General features: G+C 46.5%; 1 protein-coding gene across 1 annotated transcript; it reads right to left on the bottom strand.

Moving 5' to 3' along the window:
* Positions 1 to 801: 801 nt before the first annotated feature.
* On the bottom strand, positions 802 to 16,697 carry LOC120903771 (neurogenic protein big brain). The gene is made up of 6 exons (XM_040313377.1): positions 16,037 to 16,697; positions 15,369 to 15,535; positions 13,729 to 13,855; positions 4,173 to 4,380; positions 1,881 to 2,674; positions 802 to 1,742 (listed from the first exon to the last, which is right to left on the bottom strand). Exons 1-6 carry the CDS (start codon positions 16,201 to 16,203, stop codon positions 1,340 to 1,342), a joined length of 1,866 nt encoding a protein of 621 aa, XP_040169311.1. The 5' UTR covers positions 16,204 to 16,697; the 3' UTR covers positions 802 to 1,339.
* Positions 16,698 to 18,236: the final 1,539 nt, after the last annotated feature.

The raw sequence follows: 18,236 nt of genomic DNA, 5'->3' as shown, positions 1-18,236 counted from the left end.
AATTATAGGAGAACTGGTGAAAATTTCTTTCGTATAAAAACACAATCAAGATACGTTATATTGAAAAGTTTGTTATATATTTTAGCTTCAATTCGATGTGTTGCTACAATTTGTTAAAGTCGTTACATTCTGGTCTAGGTTAATCACAAATAAATATGTACAGTGCACGAAACCTTTCGAAAGACGCACAAGCATCAAGCTCCTATCTCACGCAGTATAATACTATTTTTTTCTCTCAATAAATCTATGAACAATTCAACTTTGCGTCAGTACAACACAGCGTCAGCGTGCCGATACAGTCGAAGCTACTAAACTATGGTCGATACATTTATCGTGTGCATTGCTTTTGTTCGCCTACATTTTTACTCGTTTTTCTTACAACAATTCCTTCCATCAATTTTACGCATCAAACTGACCACGATGCAATGAAGGTCTACTCGCAAATAAAATAAAATTAAAAGCGTAAAAACATAAAAAAATAAAACAACCTCCACATGTCTATCTATTTACATTTGTACTAGAAGGGGGAAGTGTAAAACTTATAAACGAGCTCATCAAAACTGAACCCAGATAAGAACAGATAAGAAAATAACCTTACTATACAAATTTGTTAAGTCAGTCTGAGCTTTGGAATTCGCATAAAGTGTGCGTCTAAAGAAATCATCCAAACGTCTCTGCTTTGTCTGTCTTCTTTCGCGTTCTCTTTTGCACAAGAGTACAGTGTATAACTGACACACGATATCATATGGCATTTCTGGAAACAATCCGCACTAGCTATTCGAAACCGATAACGAGTGATCGTAGTTTGGAGATGAATTCAGTCTTATTATCAACCGCATTGTAAGGGTTTTGGGGAAGAACGCTCAGCTATCGAATGTCGGCACCATTAACAAGCGTTTGTAGACTGACCTTTTGCGAGGTCCCAGGTTGGAGTTGAGAAGTAGGAGATATTAGGATTTATATATAAATTGATTGCCGTTAACCGCAATTGACCGAGATCACTGCTGGATCAATTGATCACGATCAATCGAAACAGTCAATCTATCCGGTTTATGGTCAATCGCAATCGACTTTACGCTTAGCTCACTGGGGAAATTTCCGAAGAAAAAGGTTTGTCGCCACCCGAAACCGAACGGTTTGAGGGTGAAACTTAAACATTAAGAGAAACACACACACGCACACGCGCACACAAGCACACAGCACAATGAACAAAAAGCACTCAAACACAAACAAAACGCACACATTCAATGCACTTACATTCTAGCTCCGCGACCGATCGTACTCGATCAGTTTGGAGCAACTAGCTTAGTGTCTTCTGGAGAGGGGTTATAGGGAGGATCTAGTTCTGTCTCACGGAATGCATCGCGTATGGCATCGTGTGGTGCAGTGGTGGCGGTGGTGGCGGCAAGCTTGTGTTCTGTATGCTGGTCGAACCATTCTGGCCATTGCGCGATTGCTGCTGTTGCTGCTGCTGCTGCTGGTTCGAGGAGGACGATGAGGACGTCTTCCGTTCGTAGTTGGGCAGCACGGTACCGACGACCGGGTTGTAGGTGCTGCTGCTGTTGCTAGCGTTACGCGTCGGTGGCGTCAGTGCTGGCCCGGGGCCATGGTACGAGCCGTACGAGCTGTCGTCCGATTGGGCCGAGTGGATGCGCCGCTGGCCGGCGGCCCCACCATACATCGATTCCGGCCGGTTGGTGGCGTTGCCGCGCGAGAACTTGCAGTTGGGCGGTTCGTCACGGCTACACGTGCGGGAAGGAACGGGGCGAAAACGAAGTTCAAAGGAGAGAACTGTGTCAGTTAGCGGGGAGAGCGAATTAGATGGGTAGGTTCGAAAAGCAAGAAGAAAAGTCTCTCATTGCGCTGAGTATTCCGCTTACCTGTTGGGATCTTGACGGTCGAACTTCAGCGCATCGGTCGAGCAGTTGGGATTGTTGCGCGAGCCGTAGATTGGCTGGAAGCCCTGCCCCGGTGGCCCATCACCGAGCGGTGCCATCTGCGGTGGCATCTGGGAGCCCATGCGCCCGTCGCTGGGTGGGCCCGGTTGTCGCATCGAGCTGCGAATGCCGTAGATACTGTCGGAGCGCTGCTGCAGCTGGTTCTGTACGTTCTGGTTCTGGAGGTGTGTCTGCGGTGCGGCCGACACGCGCAACGGGTACAGGCTTTGGGCGGGCACTAGCGGACCGGAACGTACCGGCAGGTCACGGTTCAGTGCGGTGTTGCTCTTGGCGTACACGGACTGCGAACGGTTCAGGTTGGCACGCGTCAGCGGCGGTGACTTGCAGTACATGGACTTGGTGCCGCCGTAGATCGGTTCAACGCGCTCCACCTTGGAGGTTGGTTCGGCCGTGTAGATGCTTTGACAGTAGCGTTGCTGACTACCGGTCAGAGTGCCGCTCGGTGGCCGGTACTGATGGTACTTGCCCTGGTGCGGTGGCTGCTGCTGAGGTTTCTCCAGGTCCATGTCGTAGTTGATGTCGTCCTCGGAGTTTAGGCTCGAGTCGACGTCGTCCTTGGTGCGTTTGGAGGAGCGCTTCGCGCTAAAGATGAACTCGTGCAGCACACCGGACACGGCACCGCCAACCATCGGTCCGACCCAGTACACCCAGTGGTTGTCCCATTTGTTCAGCACAAACGAGGGACCGAGCGAGCGGGCCGGGTTCAGATAGGGCATCTGCAAATGGGAATGAATGAGGAAAAGAAAGAAGAAGAGAACACATTAGACGCTTTTGTCCCAGCAGCAAACATCTTCAGAAATGTCATGTAAGGAAGTCCCATCGGGGGACATTCGTCGTCCTTTTCTTTTAAGCGATTGGTCACACGTACGCAGGCTACTAAGCGCTGCACAAAAACGGGATCCTCTAAGCGTTCTAAGGATCCAAAGAACAAAGAGCGTCATCTACCTGGCATCCTCGGTCCCGGTGGTTATTGTTTGAGGCCAGTTTGAGAAGGATATCCTTCTTAGTTGTTGCGTCGAGCGGATTTTATATCTCAAGGAAGTGCCCGTTCCTCGCTAGCAACATCCCGTCCCGTCCTTTATTCTAGCGTAGCATTCGTGTCTCGCTTCATCAGAAAACAAGGATCGTAGATCGGCGATCCTCCGCTCAGTCTACCTGCCAGTCCATTATTTCCCTTTTTTTTAATGCTCAAACTGACACCTCTTCAGGGGTTCTAGGACTCCGCGCAAGCGTTGCGTATCGGAATGGACAACAAAGCAGGGAAAATGGAAGCGCGCAAAAGCAGATAACTAATGGATGGATGGAAGAAGGAATCAACCCAAGCACGGTTCCGCCGAAGCAGAAAGCGGTGTTCAAGGCAGGTGTTTTATCCAGATTCAAATTTCATACTTTTACAGCGCTACGGGGAAGATTTTCAACCAAAAGAGAAAGACAGAGAGGAGGAGGATTGAAATCGTTTTGTCTATTACCGCACCGGTTCGCTGCTGTTCAATTCCACCTTCATCAAAGCTTCAAAACGGAAATCGCTTGAAGGAAGTAACAAAAAAGGTATGATACGGATGAAAAAACGCAAGAATTTAGGGAAAAAGAACCTTCAAACACACTGCCCACAGGAACTAGGAGGAACTGTACGTTGTAGGGGTGTCGTGATGTAGAACACATAATTTTATGCTGGCAGGCAACATGTATGTATGTGGACACATTGATCGCTTATCGCTTAATGCTTGGTCCCTTACCAAATGTGTCTCTCCCTCTCTCTCTCTGTGAGTGTGTGTGTGTGTGTGTTCCCAATAATCATTCGCTTTGTTTGTGTTGCGAGTTTGCCTGTAGCCATAGCGATCTATCGCTGATGGGTTTTACAAGTGAGGGAGTGTAAAATTTGACCGTTATCGGTACCGAAGCGAAAAAAAAACGAGACGCTATCGGACGAGTTTTCTGGCCCATCATCCTTAGGACCGACAGCTTTTTTGGGTTCTCCTTTTCTCCTTTCCGTTTTTTTGGTTGGTAATGCTAAGGCTTATCGTTTTATCCTTGCTTTTACGATCGGTCGTAAAATGGGAAGTAAACAGTTAACCGATCACGCGGATCCGAAGCCGGATTGCAACAATGATGTTGTCCCCGAGGCCCTCCGAGTTCTGTGTGTGTGAAATTGAAGTCATCCCGAAGGCACAATTAGACCCCACGCCGGGGTTGGCATTGGTCGTTTGATCTTACCGATACGAAGCTGCACGCACTGTACGCCGCACCGATGGCGATCGCGGACGAGCCGAAGTACTTCTTGAACGAGCTGGTCGAGATGAGGTACGCCAGCACGACGATGAACGTCAGGATGAACTCGACCCCGAACCGCTCCCAGGCGGCGAGGGATGAGCTGTGGGAAACGGCCGCCTGCAGATTGCCCTGATAACCGGGCACGGTGACACTGTGGAAGATGAAAGAGCAAAAAACGAAAACGAAAAGATAAGAAACATTATCAAATACACGAAAGCGAAGCAATGTGAAAATTTGACATTCATCCCCGGGAAGTCGTTCCGGGAAGATGAGCAGATTTTCGAATGTCAAAACCCGGTACGGATGTCAGGTAATTTGGATAATGGACCGAAAATTGGTTCGATGCTTTGCAGGGAAAATCCTTTACAGGCTCATCACTCACAGCGCAGAAGATGACAGGCAGTACCGGTTCTGGCTGTCCTGGTTTTGGGATTTTTCGGTCACAAAATTTCCCAAACTTAAGGTAAGTGCAAAAAGTGTGTGTGTGTGTGAAAGAGGACCGAAACATAATAGACTAACTGTGCAGAATGGTGACCCCCTGGGGCTGCGTTTTTCCCTAAGAAGGTAAGTGGTAAGAATTGACACAAAACCTTACCCCTTGGAGGTGGTCTAACTGTTTCGAGGCTAAAATAATTTAAATGCTTTTGTAGTGTACAAAAAAAGGCTGTTAAATACGAAAGCAATTCATTGCTCAAGTGTCACATCCTCCCAAACTGTTTCTCGGTTGGGCTCGTTGTGATGGATGAAAATTGCAGATAATTGTCCTTGTGCTAATATGCTTTACAGTCGAAACCCCGCCGAGAAGGCCTAACCCTCCAAAACTGTTGTTGTGTCTAAAACTCGCGTGAGAACGCTTGCATTTTGTGTGTATTTTTTGTAACAGGTTTGAAAGGCTGAGCACTCGAGACACTTCCTGCACACTTGACCGAATATCTGCGGGCATTGTGGTGCACATGTTTCGAAAAATACACCCAAAAAAACTATCCTCTAATTAATGTCGAGGTTTAAAATGCGCTTCTTCAACTGCAACGCAGAGCAGCAGCAAAAAAAAAAAAGAAGACTGACACATAATTTATTGTCGTTTTTTGCTTCGAGAGGGCAAAACCCAACAAGTGAAATTTAATTCAATTACGATATCATGCACTACTGCACAGTAGCTGAGGACTCTTCAGACTTATGATCGCAGCTGACAAGAGTGTTTGTTGAACCCTTCTCGCTCTCTTTCTATCTCTCAACTACAACACATTTGTGTGATATTTTAAACATTTGAAGGGGAAGTTTGGCAGCAACAAAAATAAAAAAAAAGGTTCTAGATCCGGTTTTGATTTTCCAGTCCAGAAGGTAAAGGGCATTTTTGCGCATGAAACGAACCGCGAAGCGATCGAAGGGATAGGAAGTAGATTTTAAAGTTCATCGCTGTGTAATTGATACATGTGCAGGGAGAAGGAGAGACAGTTTAAACACCACACTGCACTAGCTCGACACTCTCATAATCTGTGATCATGCCAGGTCTTTCCACGTCCTTCCACTTGCAGCATCCAGCAAGGGAGAGTCTATAGAGCTAACCGCAACACAGGAGGGTTGGCTTTCCAATGCGCATCGACGAGGTGAAATTGGCCAAGGGAGAAGCGGGGCTGTGCGAACAGTTGTTTGTTTTTCTGTGACCTCCGCTGTTCAGAACAAGCAAGGGTGCGAGAGAGCATAAGGGGCGCTACACCGCGCCTGCATGAACCTTTATTTCCCCCTTTGTACAAGAACACAGGGCGCAGTGGGTTTGCAGGTCAAAGCAGTTTGTTACAGTTTTTTTTAATACTTGCGACCAATCTAGGGTCTAGGGACAAGTGCGCATTACGCCGTGCATTCCTTTCTCATATTTTTGCCCACGGAATGGACCATCTAGCAGGAAGTGCAGCACCAACATTGGCCAATCGGTCGACAATTTTGCAACGGTGCAATAAATTTTAAAACCGCTGAAACTTTTACGATCACAATCAACTCAATGTTCGGGCTCGAATTGATTGTAATTGCCCAAAGTGGAACGTTTTGTTGAACGAATTATTTTCGCTTCACTTTGTCTCGAAATGTCTTTCCGCAAGGCATCATTCTTTCCTTTCCTTTCCAGACTCGGTCCAATTTCACTCCTCCTCAACGTCAACGTCTGTCGATGACTTGAAGTGGTCGGAAGATAATTGATTCGTTAGCTTGCTTCCGCTGACTTTGGTACGGGGGCACTTTCTTCACACCATCGTCACCGCCTAACCGCAACCAACATCTTCACATCTGCCACGAAGCGTTCCTTGCAATCCTTTCCCATGCGACTGCCTCCTTCGGAAGTGCATAATTGTTGGCATATGCAGATGTTATTCACTCGACGACAATCACTTCCTCGTTCGAGTCCAATCCAGTGTAGCTAAGCCAATCGAACAAGCATCGTCCCTCTGCGAAGTGCGAGCCTCGCAGCAACAATAACAACCACCCGATGAGGACACGAGTTGCGCCCACGGGTGATTGTGGTTATTATTTATTTGCATATGGCACACAAATGCTAACACGAGCTCTCTCGCGCCATGTTTCGTGGGGTTGGGAAAGGATAAACCCAAAAATCCAACAGGGGGAGGAACTATTTGCTTTGTGTATTTTATTTTGGGTGGAAAAGTGTATCATTTCCTTTGGAAAAATGTACCAACGGTGCAACCCCTGAGCCGGAAAATACACTCGAAGTGCGTGTTATGGTGTCTATTGTTTGGCTTCTGTTAATCAGCAAGGACGACCTTCGGAGGGCATAAAAAATAATCATCCTCCACTTTGGCACTTGTTTTCGCGCGAGATTTATGGTCATCGTTAGGATCGAGGAACATTTTTGGTGCATTTTGGGTGTACTTTTGTGAATGCAGTGCCATCCGGCGCCAGGGAAAGCATACAAGGATGTGAGGGATGGGTGTTAATCTGGCGCTCTTTTGTTCTGGCTGGATGGAACTGTTGGACTGTTTTTTTGATGACACAAACTACACACAGGTCGATTAAACAAGTGGCAAGGAAGCATGGGGTGGGATTCAGAAGAGACGCTCACTTGCAGCACGACCAGCATTTCCAGCCAAATGTCGATATTTGTGACGTTATTGTGAGAAGAAAGACGGAATCAAGCGACAACAAGCCAACAATGCCAACGTTTGCGTTTCGAATCACGTCGCGAGTGTAGGGGTTTGTGTCGATCTTCCGGCGCCGTCACTGCGTTCGTTCACGATCCAGAATAAATCATTTGCCCCCTTTACTTCATTCTCAGAACGTTTAAAACGCTTTCCTCCGGGCTTTGCGTTCAGTTCGGCGGCACTGATGGTTAGTTCGCTTCCTGTCACGCCAAATCGCCCACTTCCCGTTCCCGTTCCCGTTCTGTGGTTACGTATGCATCGAAAATAACTTAATTGCTGTCGAACGGGACCGCATCCAATCGGTAGCTACCCTTTTTCGACTTTTAAAATTGGCAAAATCATTTTCGATCCGGCGGCATAGCCTCGGTTGCCTTTTCGTTGCATCCCAAAATACACACAAACACCGGCCAGTAGGGTATGCATAAATTAGCAATAAAATTTCACAGTTCTCAAGCCCACTGCTGCCCCTTTCGTGCGCGCAGTTACTGTGGCGGATTGATATCGATTTCGGCAGCGGTGCAAAACTGTCATCAGCAAATTAAGGTCGTGGTATGCAAATTAAATCGTTTGTGACCGTGAAATATGCTTCCAATCGGTGGTGGCGTGAGAATCACAGCCCCATGTTGCGTGTAGCTATCTCGAAAGCACATCTCGTTTCGATTAAAGTGGTAGCTCGCTTCGGGGGAAACGGTTAAAATAGAAAAGCGTTCTGTTTGCACAACTGTTGCTGTTAAAAATCGCATCAGGTAGAGGGTCTACTATGTAGCTTCGAGCAAACAAACCCCGCAGGTCGTATTGTCAATTCAATACCAATGAAAGGTCCTGCGGATGGTTTATATAGGACAAAGGTCTCAAAAACACACACACACACACACACATGCGCTTATTTAGGCGATATTACTGCGTAGGACAGGTCACAGCAGCTTTCAATTCAAATTCCATCGCACTACAGGTCGGTCGGCTCATTGTCGAGGAGGTTGGAAAAAAGACACCGTCACCGGCAGGATCAACCCACGGCGGGGTCCTGTTTTGTTCTTTTGGCCGTGCTTCGAGCTATCGCTCCGAGAGCTACTAAACAAAAAACCTTCAGATATGCACACAAAACGGACAGAGTTTCACCATCGTCGTAGGAGTTCTCCGCTTTTCTCCACTGCGCCAAGCAAGCGCCCTTCCAAACATGGAAAGGAACGTTGATGTTTTGTAAACGCTGCTTACTTCCCTCTGCTTTGAATGCGGTAGTGCACCTGGTTCCGAAAAGGGATTTCTCGTCCCTTATTTTTTCTCTCTCTCCTCACAATTCTCATACCACATTTCCTGTGCGGCGTGTTCGTTTCATATGCGTATTTGTATTCAAAACTCGGTACGGTAAAGAGCAAATGATGGGGGGGAGTAGGAACAAAACCGAAAGGTTCATATGCTTAAAGCTCACACACATAGAGCGCGGACCTGAGCATGGAAACCTGTAACCCTGGCAACTATGCAGCCGGAACGAACGAAAGCACCGATTCGCAGGATAATTTTCCCAGGAGGTCGAAGTACAGGTCGTGGTGCGTTTTTTTTTTTGTTGCTTTTGCCGTTTCCCTACTGGGGTGTTGGTGAATGGCTGTGTTTGCGTCCTTTGGAGTCAGCACATGAAAACAGGTAGAATTTGCTGGTTTTTAGGTGCGCTAATATTTAGTCCCTAAAGGGGAAAAAAGCAAAGCGACGTTGGTACCAAATTCCGAATTTATACAAAATTATATTAACATTTGCAGAGTATTTTGCGTTCACATCCATATTTCACGAGATGAGATGCTTTATAAGCCTAATAGGATCAATTACTCTCCTTAAATCGAATGGCAAAGGACAAAGGAACAAGCTCAATAAAAGAGCAAAAATCAGTCTGGCAATATTCTTTCCCACATTCTTCACGTTCCAGGAATTTTGGATCTTCCGAAAATGCCTTTTCCAAAGCGAAACGAAAGCGAAAAAAATACTCCACAAATCTCCTGCCGACAATCGACGTCTGCACATGACTACTACCGGGTTGGGGATGATACACTTAGCTCGTCCAAGTAAAAGTACAATGACACCAAGCTTCCAGCGATGCCGCTCTTGCACTCTCACTCTTTCTCTCTGTTCCTCTAAAACATACATCTCCCAGTGTCACCGAGCTGGCGAGCTGCACAGGAAAGCTGCAAACCCATCTGCAGTAAGATCCCGCGGGAAACCACTTGTCTGTTGGCTTTAAAACGTATGTAACCATGGTGTGTCTCTCTCTCCTTCCCCGACGAACTGGAAGCAACAAATTTAAGACACATGTTCACATGCCAGTTAAAGACAGCACAGGGACACACCCGGACTTCCCAACGGCGGTGGTGATGGTAGCTAATGACTGTCGCATAGGCTCCCTGCTCCCTTGCACAACGATCGTTCTGTAACCCTTTTTCCCGCGCGTTTCTGTCCGAAAAAGTCACTGAAACGATGAGTGACACTTCAAACGCGCGTTCGTCATGTGCGCGTAGACGGTTGCAGTTCCCATGAAAGCGGCAACAGCATCACGATGCAACGCAGGCAACTCTTGTCAGCATCAGGGGTTGCTTCCCCTATGCAGTTTAAAATCTCGCTCGTTGTGGGGCCACAAACAAGCACGCTTTATCTGAGCGCTGCGTTTGAAATGGAGAGTGTTTAATTTACATCGAAACCAATTATTATGCCAAGATGCATCCAGGGAGAAGCTGTGAAAGCCACAGAAAACTGGGGCACATCAAGTGGGAAGTCAGCCGTCGTGGAGTTGGCTATGGGAGTTTGTTCCTGCCAAGCGTTCTTTACGACGACGATGCGGAACCACGATGTGACTCGGTAGCCTCGGTTGTTTCGATTGTCGGTGAGGTCACAGAGTGCATTTGATGACAGATTGAAATGTGTTCCAGTCCGATGGACCAGTTGTACGACATCTCCCAGATAATTGACGCTCATTCTCACCCTCTCGAGCAGGAGTTCTTGTTCTAGTGGGGACCGCCTCGACACATCTATCTGGAAGTGGAATACAAGGCATATGGAAATCATATGCTTCTGGAACCAAACTTCATCCAGATGACAAAGAAGCCTCATTTTGGAAGAAAAGAACACATAACGATCGTGTTTAAATTTTGGACTTCTTTTTTGCGCGTTATAGATGTCCACATCTTGCTCGCTTTGTAACACAATCACCAAAGAAATCGAACAAAGCGACACTGGAGAAACACATAGAGGACAATCTGTCCGATTACTTCGGGACATTCGGGTGTGCTCCACACCCAACAAGAAAAAAGGCCTGAAACAGAGCAACCTAACCCCAGACACGAAATCAGAGAAGGACAGGACGGGAATCGTTAAGCAGGCCCACACCAAACGAAAACAGAAAAAAAAAACGGCCCGTAACCCAAAGCGTTGCAGCTGTCATGAGCTGTTCGAACGTGCGCGTGTGTGTCTTCAAGACAGCGGCGAACGATCGCGCGTTTCAGTTTGAAAAAAGGCTGGTCAAATTATTCTGGTCAAAAGAAGGGGGATTTAAATTCTGTTGGGGTTTTTTGGTGGACGAGTTCGGGTTTTGTTTTCCTGCTCTTTTAGTTTTTGATACGCACGACGGGATATTATGATGACCCTGGTGCTGATGGTGATGGCCGGTAAGTTACGAGCCCCGTGAGCATGATGAATGGATCACTGTGTGCTGTTGTTGTCGTTGACTTTTCAGCTGCACTGGTCGGCCCTCCTGTATTTTTTTTTAGTTGGTTCGTCAGAATTGATGGTTTAATTCGACGCACGACGGTGAAAGCATGCGCGACTGCACTTTTCCTGTTTCGTGCCCACGCATAATCGTGACCGTGTGTATGCGTTTGTGATTGAAGATGCGGGCCCCCAGGAGAGGGAAGAACTGACGCCAAAGTCCAAGGGACGTAATCGATATGACGTGATAAAACTCGAACCTACGACTGCATAGCCGGCGAACAGCTGTTCGTTAAGGAAACGCTCCTCCCCCAGGCGTCGAAGAATCGAAAGCATTGTCCGACTGGACGTTTGGGGCTGTGATGTGGGTTGCTTGACTGTACACATAAAATAAACGGGGCAGTAAACACCTGGCACCTGGGATTTGGAGCAGAGTGTTTTCGGGCAGTTTGTTTTGGGTGAATCAGCGCTGGAAGGTTGATTTGTGTTGCAGGAGTTTCTTATTAAATTAACTGATTCTAGTTAAGCAAATGAAACACATCTTGAGCCTGATTTTGAACCACTTTTACAAAAGATCTTCCAAAAGCTCTTCCAAGAAGTAGCAAGCGTTAATTTGGAACACAATCCTCGAAAGATCAGCCAACCAAACCTGAGCGCGATGCGCAGATGGCGTCAGATTTCGAATCGCATCCTCAGCTAAGACGAATGGCGGGCACATTCAACAGATTGCTGCCAGGGTCGCCGTTCAGGATCCAAAACGCGGACAGAAGGCAACCGTACCCAAACAACATGACCAACGAACGACGATGCAGGGAGAGAGAGAAACAGTCCTTTGTAAGAGATTTCGTTTTTTTGTTAATGTTTGTGATGGCTTAAATCTAGTGTTTAAGCAACTCGACTACAGAGCAAAAAAGAAGCGGGAACCTTCCCGTGCCTTCAGCACCGAAGCGAACAGATAGAAGAGGATCAGATTTTGACCTGAACCTGAAGCTATCACCGCACCGGGAGTCCTTTTTTAACTAGGAAACCTTTTTTCTGGCCTTTCCATCTCTCCCATTCGCCTGTGATTCTTAAGGCGAAAGGCAAAAGACGGCACCAGACCCGAAGCAACAGCTGCATCGGTGCTAGTGGTTTGCGCCGCAGAGATACGCATCGGCGGACATTCCCATGCAGGCGGTGGTGTTAAGCGCAGCATCCCGCCAAAGGATCTTAACTGTACGTTCTTTCTAGAGTTTCTTCGTTGTCATGTTATTCTTCCTCCAAAATGGCCGCCTACGAGTGAAATGTGAAGGACTTGGCTGCCACTGGGTGCGCACTGAAATCGCGCCAAATATTGAGTTGTTTAGAAAATAAACTCTCCAGCTTCGGTAGCCTCATCCTAATGGCTTTTCCAGAGCCTGACTTATTACGATGGTGACTCGAGTTGTGCGGTTGGAGATGCACTTGGTGAGAGATTTATCAACCGAGTGTTGTCATAATTTTCCAACCAAAATGTTCCCAAGGATTGCCTACAGACTTCACCCGAACATGGCTTGTTGAAAGGCCACGAGCAAATTGCTGCCACCTCGTCATGAACCCGCTAAAACGGTACCTAAATCGTTGTGTTTTGTAAACATTCGCTGCAGGTCGATGATCGCAACGCTTTCAGAACTGCAGCGTGGTGCATCTAATAAATAAGGATTTTGTTTTGATTTGGTAATGGCCGTCGTTTACGGATGAAATGGATGGCCACACGCTTGTAGTCTCATTTTCTCTCGCTCTGCAACCAACTGATGAACATTAAGGCGCATTTTGAATGTGGGAAGCATGACTGTGTGTGTTGTTGCATAACCCCACCACCAGCTGACAGGTTAATGAAGATAGATCGATCGTGTTACACACACTGTCGAAGGTGACGATTTAGAGGGATTATGCTTAGCCTAAGCCATGTAGCACACTGCAAGCGCCAATTATTGGACTAGAAGGGAAACTTGAGCACGCGTCAGAATGAAATGTATCTTATCCATTTGAATGGCATTTCAAATAAATAACGCAAAACGTGTGCATACAACCTTCAACAGTGGTTCGATCGAAAGAGTTCGTTCACATTACCAAACGTGCTCCCTGCTTCGTCCGATTCGATCCTCTTAATGGTGCCTAAATTGACGAAATCTTCACAAAAAAATCTATCGACTCTCGGTTGTTTGCGGCGCGCCAAATTGCTTCCAGGCTGCACGCTTCGGCCTTTGCCATACATGAAAGGTGCACTTTACAGGAAAAAAGCTGCTGCATATTTTGCGGCGATTGGCATATTTTCACAACCTCGCCGAGGCACACATGCCAAACGTAAATCGGCCGGAGAAACAACAGCGCAAAGCGTAGAAGCGAAGAATGTATCACCTGCCGGTGATTACGGGGTCCATAAATTATCATTGGCTGAAGGAGACCCACCACCACCAGCAGCATCGGCAGCAGCAAGAGTAGCCCCAGCTGGCCGAGTTGAGCGGATTTTTGACCGAGGTTATCGTTGAACTCATGTCTCGTATAGGATTTTTTTTAAATTTACTCTAAATTTCGAGTAAAGTCACAATTAATCTGGCTTGTTTATCGGTAGCTCTGCTTTTCCGTTCGCTTTTGCACGCTCGTGTGTATTTTGTTTTGTGTCAACGCTCTTCAAAACTTACCCATACAGCAGGGCCGCACCAGCAATAGAACCGCCACTTTGCGCCACAATGTACAGCAGGGCGCGCAGTGGTGAAATTTGGCGCGAGACGAGCATCCCGATCGACACGGCCGGGTTAACGTGGGCACCTGAGGGAAAGAACACGAGAGGTAAATAAGGAGTATGCAATTAAATCCATCATCAATCTTCGGCCACACAATATCATCTGCATTCGGGTTTATCGTTTGTGTCGTAAGGAAAGAGAAATTGGTTGAAAACAACTGTGTCATGTTCAGCTTTAAAGTTCTGGCTCTAGAGCAACCAACCTCCAAGCGGTGGAAATTCATTGGTTGGTGGTGCTTTTCTCTTCTCTGCCAAAAAGCGAGATAAACAGAGATCGGGAAGGAAAGGCAAAATTGAAGATTTATCTGCACACACTGGCTCTTACTGTGGCTTGCGCTCGCTTATAGATGACCCCTGAAGCGCAAGGATCTTGCCTTATTGTGCCCAAGGGATTCTTGGAAACGGATCGTCCTACCGTGGTCGTCCCTGCGGCACTGCTGGAAAGTAAAATTGGCACAAGCTGCCTGCATTTTTCTTTTGCCGAGTTTTTTTTTTGTTGGCCTGTTTGCTTCGTCTTGGGCCTACTTCTTCTTTGAGGGCCTCGGAAAGGGCAGATGTGTTATGTGTATTTTTTTTGTTTCTTGTTGGGCTAAATATCTTCTTAGGCTGTTTTCCTGTGCACGTTTCGGCGTATCTCACATGAACGATGGTATGATGGTGGTGGTTTTGTGCTGATGGTGCAGGCATACGCATTTCTTTTATGCTTACGAGCGCGCCCCGTTCTCGGTCGTTCTTTATGACCCGCTGCAAATACATATTCAGCGTGGAGAAATTACCACCATCCACTGGCCGGGCCACGGTGGCACCCAAGTCCACGCTGGCGAAAGGATGCTTGTGTGTGCCCATTTGCTCATATCAGCGTATTATTTTCTGTGCGTCTCTTCTTCCGCGGTGCAGGCATGTTTGACGGTCAGCCTCCGATCTTACAGCGGGACAGGCTATCAGCAAAAATTACCAAAACTGCCGCAGAAAAAAATGAGTGTGGAATTTAAGGAAAACACGAACCAATGACACACGCTCCACTTCGAAAAAATGCTTTTCCCCTACGGGGAAGTGAGACCGGTCGAAGGTAGGTGAAATTATAGGGGAGAGTTGTTTCATGTTTACGTCCATTGTTTTAATGATGATTGTACGCACGGCAGGACACGGGTAGCCCTCAGGAAGATGTGTACGTCTCCACTCGAGAGTGCATCCAACAGGAGCCGGCACACGACCCACAAACCACCAAGCCACGGGTCCATTTAATCGATGTAATTGTTTCTTCTGCTTTGGCTCCGTTGTAGCCGACCATGCAATTAGTGGGGTACTTTCTCTGAGGTGATCATTTGTTGTTGTTTTTTTTATGCTGCTTCGACCGATCATCATCGATCACGGTTGCAGAAATGCTTGTTCTTAGCTTATGCTTCGGTTCGGTTCCAAACACACACAAAAAAACGACCATCAACAGTAGCGACCGGTTGTCACAGAACCTCCATTAGCAGCGACATCGTGTAGGGTGAAAGTAGTTTATGTAGATTAGCAGTTGGCGGCAAAACTTACCCGAAATGTGCAGGAAACACTGCGTTAGCGCAATCATGGAAAAGCCGGACGACAGGGCGGTGGCCAGCAGGACGGAGGATACGCTCGCGCCGACCCCGGCGCCCGCTGCCGCACCGCACACAATAAACACGTAGAAGAAGGAGGCCAAACTTTCGCACGTAATCGATCTGAATGATATTGGAGAGGAGAGAGAATAAAAAAAAAAACCATTAAACGAGATGAGCTTAATATTGAATGACACACGCTGGATGAAATTTTAAAATTCAATCATCGACTAGGGAACTTGCGCAGTTTTTAATCGGAGAAAGAAAACGGAAAAAACGGTCCAGCCTAAGTGAACATAAAACTTCACTACCCAATTCTTATGCATATTTGATCGGAGTGTGACCGTTGGAATGGGATTGGGTTCTAGCGAGAAGGGAAGAATCTCCCCCCGTAACATGCAAACGTTCCCTTTATTGAGTTTTATTGGCTTAAGTGTGTGACGCGTGGTTTGGCTGAACGCATTCACCCGGTTTGCGTGTTGTTGCCTCCCGACCCGTCAGCGTATGCTTATCGCGTAACTTTGTGCGCACCACAAATACACATATCGCACTCCGATAAGGTGTCTGTGGTTTATTTGAATATCCGTTTAGTTTGATTTTGTAATACTCTTCTTGCTACGTTACCTCCATAGCTCCAGACTGCGCAGCTCGGTGTGCATGTTGATGCGTCCCTGCAACGACCGGGACAGCTTCTGGCCCGGCTCCTTGCGCATCGCCTCGAGTCGCTCGAACAGCTGGACGATGTGGAAGTCGATGCTGGTGTCCGGTACGTGCAGGCTTTCGTCCGCCATCGTTCGTACGCAGGTTAGTACACACAATTACACAAACCCACACAAACACACACACACGTAGACACGAATAAAATCACTCAATCAAATCAATTCTCGACCCTTTGCTCGGTTAGCAAAGGGGACGCGGCTCTTCTTCGAACGTCGAGGTCAATTGGGCAAAAAATGCTGGAATGTTGTTCAAGTTCGACCGCTATACTGACCACTGGCATTAAAAAAACTGCACACTTTCGATCTGACACACGACTTAAAATACACACACACACACACACTGCACACTTGGAATATGCTAAACTGTCCGCATTGTTGGTGGAAGCAGGGAAGAAGAAAAAATCGTTTATTAACCACCACTTGTTGAATAAAGCTGCAGCGAATGCAGGAAGAAACGCACACTGCCCCACTGTCACAGTACGATGCACACGGAACAAATTCGGCCGGGGGTTCGATCCCTCGGTGCCGGGGCGCAAACAACAAAAAGCACGTCCTTCCGTTACGAGCGTACGACTACGAGTGTGCTTCGCGTAGCATAAAATCATGCTCACCGGCTCGCGCGGCATCGAAGCAACCGAGCAACCCTCGGTTCTCTTTTTCCCCCGGCGAGAGTGTGAAGGAGAAAAAGAGAGAGAGACAGCGAGAAAGAAAGCAAGCAAATAAGGAACAAGACAGAGAGGGAGATGAAATTCTCTTTTTTGCTCTTTCTTTCTTGCTCCCTTCGCAACCGGGAAGGGATTTTGTCCCTCGCTGTTTTATGCGTTTTATGCTTTTTGTCGCCTCTTGCTCGCTTAGCCCGGCGTGCAAATGCATCGTGCACGTTATACGCGCACAAAACCATACAGCATACACACACACACAGCCAAACTAAAAGTCTTGTGCGTCCTTTCGAGATGCAGAAGAAAATGCTTAAAATTCAAAACTCAGCGCCGAAAAAACAACATCACCGAGAATGGTTTTGAATATAAAAAAACTCACAACAATCAACCCATACGCCATCGCACTGTGCACGATATTGCACCGACTGCACAGTGACGCATTCGTTGTGGTTTGCGGCATGCACATGCAGCAGCAATAACGCAGATCAAGAAGAACAACAAAAAATACACACACTACAGCCGGCATTTAACTAGCGCACAAGTTTTATGCTGCTTGTTTTTCGGCCGTTTAAGTGTTGCTTTTTGTGTGCTTCCGTAGTTTGCATTCGGTGCCGTTTTCGTTGGTCGAGCATCTAGGCGAGCATGCACGGGTCGAGTGGTTGAGCATTTGGCGGCTGTCAAATTTTGCCATGCAGAAAAGGATGCAGCTTATTTCTTTGCAAAATCGGAGCTCGCCGCTTTTGTTAATGGTTTATTTCCTTTTCATGCGTTTTAAAACACCGTGAGAATGTGGTTTTACATCTTACGTTTATTTGGGCTGATGTTTACGCATTTCTTTGTAAGATTAAACATAAAGATAGCCATCCAAATAGATAATATTGAGGTTTTAAAATCCTTTCTGTTCGATTTTTACACATTGCGGTGTGAAAAACTTCTATAAAATATATTTTTGTAGAAACTTCTATTTCGTTTATGGGCTGCTCAAAACCTCGATTGAGTACACATAAGCAAAAATACTGTATTGTGATAAGATCATATTGTTAGTATAACTGACAAATCATTTAAAAATCGAAAATATGATGATGTTTTTTACTCTAATTCATCGAACATTTTATTAAATAATTAAATGTTCATACGGAATCCAAATAATTATCAATACTAATGTTGTATCCGATTTTAATATAAGGTTAAATACCTTTGCAAAAATTACGGAAATTAAGAGATCATCGAAGCAGAACATCGGTCAAAAGGTTAAATATTTTACATGTTTTGCCAACATTGAGAACACCAATATTAACGACAGCGTTCAATATTTTACCTAACCAATCCTTCTAGTCCAACAAAATATAGCAAACTCCTGATTTTAATTTTAAATACTTAAACACACAATCAACTTTTTTTAGATCTTAACAAATATACAATCACAAGAAGCGAAATACTTGTTGA

This window comes from Anopheles arabiensis, chromosome 3 (assembly GCF_016920715.1).
Source record: "Anopheles arabiensis isolate DONGOLA chromosome 3, AaraD3, whole genome shotgun sequence".
NCBI lineage: Eukaryota > Metazoa > Arthropoda > Insecta > Diptera > Culicidae > Anopheles > Anopheles arabiensis.
Note: the sequence above shows the minus strand (reverse complement) of the source record. Positions and strands in the feature narration are given on the sequence as shown.